Genomic DNA, 10,685 nt, shown 5'->3' with positions numbered 1-10,685 from the left:
CGTTAACCTAGTTTTGTCCAAGCCCAACTAACACCTTAGGGGGAGTTGTCTCACCCTATTAAGTGCAGCCTGGAATAAATACTGTGTCTTGAAAACTGATCCCCACTGTTTATCACCGCTTTGTAGGAGGAAAAAGTAACGGTTCCTGTGCTTTCTCCCCGCATCCTTTCCTCTGTCACCTGTGACGAGTGCAGGTATAAGGGCCACACCTGAGCACACCTCCCTGCAGCCTTAATGGCCACAACCTCCTACAGCGCGACCACCGCCGCACCTGTGTCCTCCCCCCCAACAGGGGAAGCTGAGGCTCGCGTACCCGGCAGACACGCCCCCTCCGGGCTGCACCCCGCTCCCCGGGCCCGACTCCCGCGCACGCGCACTGCGGCCTTGTCCGCGCACGCCGTTGTCAATAAAGTTTGCGCGCGCCGGAAGCGGAAGCGGCGAGTCTCCATGGCGGCGGCTGCGGCGGCTGCGGGGCCGGTGTTCTGGAGGCGGCTGCTGGGCCTCCTGCCGGGCCGCCCCGGGCTGGCCGCGCTTCTGGGGCGCCTGTCCGACCGCCTCGGCAGGAACCGGGACCGCCGGCGCAGGAGGTGAGAGAGGCGGCCGGGCGAGGGGCGCGGCGTGTGCGGCCCAGGTCCCGGTGACCCGGGCCGTGCAGCGAGTCCCCGTCCCCCGCCGCGGGCTCTGCTCCTGACTCGTCTGCGTTGCCGCCGGCCTTCCCGAGGAAGGGTGGGCGGCCGGCCTGTGCCCGCCTGCCACCGCGCACGGCCAGTGGGCCTCCGCTCTCCAGGCGAGCGGTGGCTGCTCTCCGCTTACAGTTTCAAAGAGGGGCAGTGTTTGCATTCGGGAAGCTTGACCCCAGTTCGTGTCTGACTCGGACATCAGGACGTGGGTGTTGCAGAGTCTCTTCACGAGAGTCACTGTTTGGGTTCAGAGGGGTCCTTTCCTTAATCAATCCCTCCCGGCCGTGGGGTGACTTGGCGGGCGTGAATCAGGCCTGCTGGGATTGTGTGCATGCAGCATTTCTCACATCCTGGCAGCGAGGGCCGTGAAGCAATCCTGAGTCAGTCACACTCAGGCCTGGGAAGAGGAACCTCTCAAAACCGCTTTTACACTTTTCAAAGGGCTTGTATCTGGAAAAGTACTGGAAATGGTGAAGTAGGCTTTGAAGCAATTTGTTCATTCAGTGGTCTTTTAAAGTAAACATTTGGCAAGAACACGATGACCTAAGAGGCCTGCTGCTATTCTTAATATTAACAACAACAACAAAAAAAAAGGCAACAAAACTCACTTGTGTGCAAATAGTTTTCTTATTAGAGAGACCTGAGCCTTACACTGGATCCTTAAAAGAAAAGAAAAAAAAAAAAAATCTTGGGGCGGCATCCTTTATTTGAGGCCACATTGTCTTAGGTTTTAAATTTGTCCTATGTAGGTGACAGGTCTGACCTCCTGGACTTCAGGACAGAGATCTGTGGCCCAGTCATGTCATATGGGCTTATTCTAGGTATGGAAGGAGCTTAGTTCATGGGTTATGGCAGAGGTCCAGCAAAAATTCAAGTCTGATTTAGGGCAACTTTCAGGTGATAGAATCAGGGCAGGCAGGAACTCTTGGAAGCCTGTGGATCAGAACGGCTTCACATCAGCGCCCCTGGCGGGTATGGGTATAGGAGAAGTGGCCACTCCACTTTCTGTAATCAGTGTTTAGTAAAAGATCCGCCTACTCCAGTGGGTCATCAAGCGGATGACTTTTATGTCCTGGCATCAAACCAGTGAGACTTTTGGGGTAAAGTTTTGAAAAAGGCTCTATCCTGAAAAACAAGATGTTTAGGCGATCTTGTCATTTCCCTTTATGGGTTTAAACATCTCCTTATTAATCACTGTTTAACACTGGAATCGATTACTGATGGATGTTGGGGCAATCTCCACAAATTCTTTTAGAAAGGACGTTTCTCTTGCATTTTGTTTTGTTTTGGTTTTTTTTTTTTTTTTTTTTTTTTGGCAGTGTTTGTGTGGGAAGGATAATCCAAATTGACTTCTCGAATCCCTTTCTGTAAATAGTGTCTATCTATGGGTGCAGCTTGTGTGGCTCCAGATTTCTTCTTGATTAGTAGAGAGATAATAATTGTTTTTCTGGGTCAACAATTAAACCAGAAACTCAGTTTCTTAAGCATTAAGTCAGAGGTTTATGTCTTACAATCTTTGGAAATAATGCCTGTGCTAATGGCTTTGGGTGGAAGCCTGGTATTGAGTAATACTGTAGGTTTCTGAAGCTTTCTTTGCCTTACTCGGTTTGCAGCATTTTCTGATTCTTTGTGTTTGGGTTATTCATGTCTGTCATGGCCACTCACCCTCTGGTGACTGCTGACTTTCGTTTCTTCTCCATTGTTCATTTGCACCTCCCAATTCCTCATTCCCCGAATGATGTGGTTTCTTGTAACTCTTACGGTCACTGATTCATTGATAATAGTTCTGTGTAGTCATGAGCTAAATTATTTTAGGTTTTACTTTGCCAATCTGACTCAACTGCTAGAGCGGCTAGAAGAGTAATGGTGAGAAGAAAGGGTTCTTTGACTGTAGTAGTTTCTTCATAGGCTTAGAGACGGCCGTAGAGACAGCAAACTACTTTTTAAAATTACTTCTAGTCCAGGATCTGGAAGTATTGTTTCCTCTTAAGCAAGCACCTGACTCTTTCCTTATCCTTATGAACTGCTGGATTCATTCATTTCTTCGACACGTGTGTATAGAGCACTGCTGTGCTGTGCTGTGCTGAGTACTGAGGATGCAAATGGAGACATCGCCCCGCCTTTAATACACTCAGACCCGTAAACAAACAGTCATAGTAACGTGTGGTAAGAAGGTCATGGCGGCACCCAGCAGGGACACCTGGAGGTCACAGAAGGCTTCCCAGTGGCGGTGATCTCAGTTGCGTTTTGAAGGAGAAGGGGTAGGGGTAGGCTAGATGAGGAGTAGAGGGAGCGGATGTTCAGGGAAGGATAGTGAGTGACTTGGGCTGATGATTTTTAGCAGCAGCTGAAGGCCACTCTCAGGTCCCGCAAAATTGACAGCCTGTTTCCAGGAGCTGACTGGGGGTACTAAGTGAGGGAGGGAGGGAGGGAGAGAGGAGCAAGCCAGACATCTGGGCCAGGGGCCTAGGGAGCTGAGCGCTGAGGTTTCATGTAAGATTTCTTATGGTAGTGATCTAGATGCGAGATGGTGGGCGCTTATATGAAGTAAGGGGCAGTGGGAATAGAGAAGAGGGACGGATTAGAATCAGCATTATTGAGTGTGTGTGTTTTGGGGCAGGGCAAGTGATGAGGCTGTAGGCTATGCTTCTGACCCAGGTGACTGGGTGGCATACTTCACTAAAACTGAGGAAGGAAGAGGACAGGTTTTGGGGGACAGTGATAAGGTGAGGTTGAGGCATGTTAGTGTCCGGGTTCACCCAAGTACAGGTGGTCAGTGTTCAATGATTGTGGCCAGCCTGGAGCTCGGGAGAGGGAGACAGAAGCTACACGGTGAGCTTTGCAGTCACCAGGCCACACGTAGTTGGCTTGTTATTTGGAGTAGATGAGACCCTAGTGAGAAAGGTGTCAAGAGGACCTTGGTTCCTAATCCTGAGCCAGTCGGCCATGCAAGGCAATATTTCCTCTATGGCTGTTTTGTTTTTTTAAAAACTATTTTCAGTTTAAGTTATATGTGCAGAAAAAAGTCTTAATTTTTGAACACCTGCCCTATTTAAGTGTATGAACATGTGTGTTGGAGTGGGGCAGGGCTTCTCACATCTATCAGTTATAAGAGGGAAACGATACTGAGCAGATTTTGTAGATTTTTCTTCTGTTGTAACGGCAGGTAAGCGTTCGACTCTGAGGGACCAACACGAGGCCGTGCTTTTTGTTTTAGGGGGAATGATGCTGATGATTTCCAGAATTTACTTTTTCTCTGAACTTTCTGTTGTGGGACTCGGTTCTCCTTACTCATTAGGGTTTAGTTCGGCCACTTCTTGACTTAATTTATACTTGTAGAATGGATGGGAGGGGGATGTTTAGAATCAAAGTGTAATTTCCCCCCAAAACACAAACTCAGTCCTGCAGTGAACTAAGAAAAGATTTGCAGGCACTGACTTTTCCCGTTGTAGCTTTGTTAATATTAATAGGTGGATCCCTTGAGTGCACTGTGGCTGGTGATGAATTAGTCTTGGTCAGTTGTGTGCAGGTAGGCAGATGGAAACCAGCCTGGGATTCCGATGTTTTGTTAGATAATCCACTTGTAAACACTGTGGTCTAATGACTGTAAAATGAGTTGTTTTCAGGGCTGTTGGGGAGTTGGGCTGGTCAGAACCTCCCGGAGGAGTGGTAATGGGGTCGGTTCTCTGTCATGTGCCTGCTGCTGCACGTGGCCCCTCAAGGTGTATGGCAGGTTCATAAATACGTTTCAAATCGATGGCCCCTCACTGCAGACGACTTCCTTTCGGACGAGTCAAGAGGAGCCTCGTCTGGTCAGCCCAGTGCTGGAGCCCAGCAGGCCGTTGGTCTTTTGTAATCTACGGGAATTCACGCTCATTTCCCTTCCTTGGGGTTAGGTCTTGCATTAGTCAGGAGGGCAGGGGGGGGCAGGAAGTGCGGTGCCTCCGTGTAGCTTCTCGAGCCTTTCTCAGTAAGTGTTATGACTGTTGGACTTTTCTCATCACTTCACCTTTATGTTTAAATGGGTGTGACAAGGGGGAGGGTGGATTTTTCTGAAAAAGTTGTTTCTGAAAACATTGCAGTCCAGAGAGCTCTGTTTCTTTTTAAAACTTTCTTTTCTCGCCGTTTTGAGCAGATTTGGATGGGATCCAAGCCCCATAGTTTGTCCAGTGAATGTTATCTTACAGTTCCAGAAGGCTCACGGGCCTTTAGACCAAGCCCCTGAGCCCGGGCCAGGGACTTAATTAGAGCCCTGTGCGCGGTGCGGAGAACGCAGCTCCTGTGCTGCCCGGTGCGGAGCTGCGCTCGGAGCCCCGCAGGCCCCATTTTGAGAAAAACCCCGAGAACGTGCCCTACTTACTTGTGTCCCATTGGTTGTGGGTGACGTTAGGGACTGCGACTCTGGGGAGAGGTGGTCGTGTGTCCTGAATTCATGCGGGTGTGCAGGGGACGCCTGAAGGTGACGTGAAGACATAGCACACTTGTCTGATGTCTGCCTCTCCTGACTGCCATCTCTCCACGGAGCCAGGGGCCTGGGTCGGCCACCCCGGCATGTTGTGGCACATCCAGACAAAGGGAAAACAGGAGGTGGCCACAGTCTTTTCCCAGGAAGCACACGCAGCTCCGAGATGTTTGGCAGAGCGGATGGCGGTCTCTCCCCACAGAAAGGAGAAATGCCTGCCCCGCTCTGCCCTGGGCCTCTGTAAGCAGGTGTGTTGGATGGCATCTCTGCACTGGTTCTACGTGACCAGTTATTCTGAACTCAGGCCCACCGCGATCCCTGCCCCTCGAAAACAGGAGGGGCACCGCCCTGCCGAGGCCTGCTGGGTGGGCTGGGCAGCCCTCTGTCCTCAGTCCCCTTTCTGGCTTTGCAGTGGCCCCAGTCCAGGGGCTCAGGGACAAGAGGCCAAGTGTCAGCACGCCCTCCATGATCAGTGCCGTCGGGGAGTTTGTGACAGATTCCACGGGAACCCTTAAGCCACGTGACCGGACCTTTCCCAAGAGCCAGGCTGGCTTGGAGAGGAGGCCAGTCCCGTTTGTCCTTCACAGTCACGGGCTGGGGATTGTTCGGCACTGTTTGGTTTGCGGTTGTTGCTGCTCCTGCCCCCAGTGGAGGTTTGCAGGGTGAAGCGGTGCCACTCGTCTGGTTCTGAATGCCAGGGCGAGAGTGGTGCTGGGGTCCTGCCTGTCCCCAACGCTCCAGGAGGCCTTTAGAGAGGCAACATTGGCAAAACCTTCTCATCTGCGCCCCCCCTTCTCCCTGTAACTGGAAACGGGAACTCTAGATGGTATCTAGAAAGATGATTCAGGCAGCCCTGGTCTAGATGTGGAAACTGTGTGTCCTGGTTCAGTTCTCTAGAAGGTGGTGGTGACACAGCTCTGCTGTTTTGGTCAAGTAAGACAGCCTCCCTCCCTCCTCCCCTCCTTCCCCTAGTCCCTCGAGGGCTCCCTTTTGAGCTGGGCCATGTGGTTTCTCAGTAACCCTCCCGGAGGCGAGGGGAATTGCTTTTGCAGGTGGTCGGTCCGTGGAGACTGGAATTACCATGCAGGAGGGGCTGCTGCTAGCATGGGAATAAACCTTTTCTGAGAAAATTCCCAGGAGCTCCATTGTGGAGAGCCGGGAACTAACCCCCGTGGGGCTCTGGCCGAGGTGAAGAAGCACATCGCCCACAAGCAGGCCCTGGAGGAACCAGTGGCGCGCTTCCCAGCTGGAGTTGGCTTTCTGCCCGGTGGCCCCTTCACGTGGGATTGGAGGGTCCCTAGTTTAGAGGTGGTCCCCTGGCCTGGGATTTGATTGGGGCCTTTCTGGAGCCCCTTCCTCCCGAAGTCTGAGATTGCCCGCGGTAGGGCAGGTCTCCTGCACGCGAACCGTGACTCCTGATGGGCGCTTGGCTCCTCCTCTCCCACAACGACAGACCAGTCAGTGTACACGCTAATCCGGACGCCAGCAGAGAAAAGCTGTCTGCGGGTCTTGGTCCGAGGCCCGGGTGGAGTGCCCGGGGAAGAGTGGCCTGGCAGCAAGGGACTTGCTCAAGGAGCCCCAGGAACTCAGGCATCTCAGCCCGGGCCTGCCAACTGGTGCTCTCTCAGCCAGATGCAGCGCAGGGGGTGGGCCCTGGCACCGTCCTAGACTTTTTTTTAAAATTCTCCGGCCTGGCTCTTGAGGCCCTCCTGGGCTTTTCTGTGGCAGGTGGTTTTTGCCAGTTCCTGCCGTGCCTTCGTCCACATGTTGCCTCACCTGGTGCATCATCCCCTCCAGGATGTGTGTGCCAGTCTCTCAAAGCCCCCTGAAGGCCCGCTGCTGTGAGCCTTCCAGGACGCCAGGCATCACTAGCTCCCCTTGTGGGGCACTGGAAGCGCGTGCGCTGGGCGTCTTGACATTCATTGAGTTGAGATGAGCGTTGCCTCTTGTCCTGCCGCTAGGTGGTTTCTGGTGTGTACATCCCGTGAGGCCTCCACAGGTAGACGGGGGGTGCTCGGGATGACTTGAATTGAGGCTTATGTCGGCCCTTGTCCTTTTCTCGCTTGCTGTATGCCAACGAAGTATTTCCTCATCTGCCTTCTTGGGAGCAGATTTGAGTCTCTTGACTCATATTCAGGACTATGTGAGGACCAGCTGCATGGCCCTGGAGCGTCGCAGGTGACACCTTGAGTCATTCTCACGTGGTCTGAGAGATGCCAAGCAAAGCTGTATGTCACCTCCATCTAGAGAACTGAGCCAGTACACAGGTGACACCTGGAGTCCTCGCGTGGTCTGAAAGTCGCTGAGTGCTGTGAGGTGGTGAGAACTGTGCATCTGCTCTGCTGTGTGGTTTCCACCTCGGATAGGCCATGTTTAATGAATGAACATTAGACCTTACGCCCCCTCTGGGGCTTCAAATTGATAGACTGCCATGCAGCACTCCCCGCCTCTCGTGGTTTTCCCGTTGGAACGACAGGTCTTTCCCTCTGCTCTCTGGAGTTGGCCTTGAGAGGGAGAATGGCTTACGGTTGGGGAAGTTGAGGCAGCAGTCCGTTGTTTACCTGTTTTGGCCTCATATGCAAGCTGCTGCTCGGCACCACCACTCTTTAGAGAAAGCCTCTTTCTCACCTGTACCGCACGGCCTGAGAGAGCCCTGACTTTCCAGGACACACAGCGTGCAGGTACCTTCTGCCTGTTGTCGAGAGCTTTCTTGGCAGTGAGTCGGTTGTGACAGACTGGTGGGTTTTCTGGGAAGCGCAGCTGTGGGCCATCTGGTGTCCGTGCAGGGCCATTCACAAACCCTGGGAAGACTTGCCCTGAAGCCAGTGAGTGAGCTCATCTCCCGGGAATCTTTGGCCATCCGAGCTTGGGGTGTTTGAGCATCCCCTCCTGGAGTTTCTCCCAGGGCTGCCGCTGAAGAGGGTTTCCTGCAGCTGTTGGCAGTGCTGTGTTCAGATCGGGTGGGGTTTGCGTGGGGCTTGCAGTCTGCAGCCCCCATCTGCCGGCAGGTGCTCCCAAGCCGTTGAGTGGCCTCCCGGGCAGAGCCGTGTTCATGCCCAGTCTTACCCGCAGGACCCCGGGCGGAGTCAGCCAGGGGTGCAGACTGGTGGTCGGACAGCTGCGGCCGGAGCCTGGACATAGGGCTGCAGGGAGGACCTGTCCAATGGGGAGGGGGCCGTTCTCACGCACACCTCTCAAGATGAGGTCCTCCTCCCCAGCTTCCTGCTCCCAGCTTTTCTCTCCAAACCCGAGTTTCAAAGAGCATTTTAGCAACTGACTTCTCTGGATCCTTCCCTCTCTGTAGCCTCCGAGTGGTAGCCTGTTTACTTGCTGGTCACCTGGCTGGGGTCTGGGTTGCAGTCACCCGACTTACACCGGACTCACCCTCGTTCTGGGTAGCTTTCTCTGGCTTTCTGTGAGCACGTTTTTTTCATGTGGATTTGCTAGAGGGTGGCAGAAGTCATCAGCCAGTGGCTTTCGTGTGTTTACTTGTGGTCGCTCTAACTTTGGTTGACTTTTTTGGAATTGACTTACAGTTCAGGGTTTAGCCATAGGCATTGGTTCTTTTCAAGTTGCTCAACTGGTAAACTCTTCCAGGTGTTAGGTGGGAGGACCAAAGGGGAAACCCTTTGGCAAAGTTTGACTTAGGGGTCACTTAAAAATGTTCCAGAAAATCTGAAATTCAGTCCTCCCCCAAAAAATCCCCGTCCCTCCAAGTAGCCAAAGGAGACTTGGAGGGCACGTTTGAGGAGTGTCACTCACAACTCATTTGCACGTTTCTTCAACCAGGGCACCATGGCTGCTGTTGGCTCCCTTGCTGTCCCCAGCAGTTCCCCAGGTCACCTCCCCGCCTTGCTGCCTGTGCCCGGAGGGTGTGCACAGGTTCCAGTGGATCAGAAACCTGGTCCCCGAGTTCGGTGTCTCCAGCTCCCACGTCAAAGTGCTTTCTTCCCCAGCAGAGTTTTTTGAGCTCATGAAGGTAAGTTGTGTCGAAAGGAAAAAGGGGCAGGAGTTTGGGGGTGAGTCTGGTGAGTCCTAGCCTTTGCTCCTTGAAGCCTTTGATAGCTGCTCAGCTTCTTCCTTTTGGGTTCTATCTGTTAGGTTTCAACTTCTCAGATGTTGAGCTGAGCCAGAACTGGGAGCTTCTCTGCATGGCTGGCGTCTCGGGTAGTGCTCAGAGGATGGGGGCAATGAGGGCAAGCCTAGGTTCTGATTCTCGTAGACATTGGCTCCTTTCACTGTGTGTTGACGATGTAGCCCACCAGTCACACAGAGGGAGGTCAGTGAGGGCGCGTGGGCCACACAGGCACATCCCTGGTAGTAGTGTCTATGCAGAAACGGACCTTTAGTTAGTACACGGTAGACCCTGCCTTGGGAACGTTCTCCAGGGCGTGTTAGAGCCGTCTTAGGGGATGTGATACAAAGGACAGGAAGACCAGATGACCCGCTGATGGGGTTTGGGATGTAGGAGCGCCCAGAAGCTTCTCATTCGAGGAGGAGGCAGTTAAGGGAAAGTGGTTTCAGGCCCCCAGTCCTCGGGTGACCGTCTGAAGTTTGCATCTCCCCTCTCCGGGCAGGGGTGCTGAACTGTGCCTGCGGGGGCTTAGCTTCCAGTGGACTGTTGGAGTTGTCGCACTGCAGCTAGCTGTTCATGGCATAACTCTAACCGGGATGGGGTCATTCAACGCCAGTTAATTTTTATGAGCATCAACTCTGAGTTCGTGTTAGCAGTGATGTTAGAATTAAGGTATGATGAGGCCAGGCAGGTAGGCAGGATGCTGGGAGATAGTAGGAAGTGTGTGTGGAGATCAGCTTTGGCAGAAAATGGACTGCAGTTCCTCGGATATTTTCTCTCCTTTTGCCCTGTTGTCTTCCACACATGGTTTAATTTCTGCCTGGCTGATTCCAGAATACATCTGTGTGTATGCCTTTGTGCGTGTGTGCCTTAGTGTGTGTGTGCTTTTGTGTGTGTGTGCCTTTGTGTGTGCGTGTGCCTTTGTGTGTGTATGTGCCTTTGGGTGTGTATGTGCCTTTGGGTGTGTATGTGCCTTTGTGTATCCGTGGTTGTGTGCGCGCGTGCCTCTGTGTGTGCGTGTGCCTTTGTGTATGCGTGTGTGCACATTTGTGTGGTGTGTATGTGCCTTTGTGTGTGTGCATGTTTGTGTGTATGTCTTTGTGCGTGTACCTTTGTGTGCGTGTGCCTTTGTGCACGTGCCTTTGTGTGTATGTGCCTTTATGTGTATGTATCTTTGTGTGTATGTGCCTGTGTGTGTGTGTGCGCGCGCGCCTGTGTGTGTGCTTGCTCCGTGCTGTCTCACTCAGCCGCAGCACTGCTCGTCTGGCCTGTGAGTGTGTGTGCCTGTGTGTGTGTGCTCGCTCCGTGCTGTCTTACTCACCTGCAGCACTGCTCGCCTGCCCTGTGTGTGTGTGCCTGTGTGTGTGTGTGTGTGTGTGTGTGTGTGTGTGTGTGTGTGCTCGCTCCATGCCGTCTCACTCACCCGCGGCACTGCTCGCCTGCCCTGTGTGTGTGTGTGCCTGTGTGT

The 10,685-nt window shown here is 53.1% G+C and overlaps 1 protein-coding gene across 4 annotated transcripts in view; it reads left to right on the top strand.

The window, feature by feature from the left end:
- The first annotated feature begins 430 nt into the window (after positions 1 to 430).
- The window catches only part of PGS1 (phosphatidylglycerophosphate synthase 1), a 40,555-nt gene continuing 30,300 nt past the window's right edge, over positions 431 to 10,685 (top strand). For 2 of the 4 annotated variants that reach the window (XM_004374108.2, XM_023729209.1), the window contains exons 1-2: positions 431 to 587; positions 8,932 to 9,121. In XM_004374108.2, coding sequence (XP_004374165.1) covers positions 448 to 587; positions 8,932 to 9,121 — 330 coding nt within the window. In that variant the 5' untranslated portion in view covers positions 431 to 447. The remainder of the gene's footprint in view (positions 588 to 8,931; positions 9,122 to 10,685) is intronic. The other 2 variants (XM_023729211.1, XM_023729212.1) reach the window with 1 other exon arrangement.

The sequence above is a fragment of the Trichechus manatus genome, unplaced genomic scaffold, assembly GCF_000243295.1.
Source record: "Trichechus manatus latirostris isolate Lorelei unplaced genomic scaffold, TriManLat1.0 scaffold00028, whole genome shotgun sequence".
Classification (NCBI taxonomy): domain Eukaryota; kingdom Metazoa; phylum Chordata; class Mammalia; order Sirenia; family Trichechidae; genus Trichechus; species Trichechus manatus.
The sequence above is the reverse complement of the archived record's forward strand: the minus strand, read 5'-3'. Positions and strand labels throughout refer to the sequence as shown.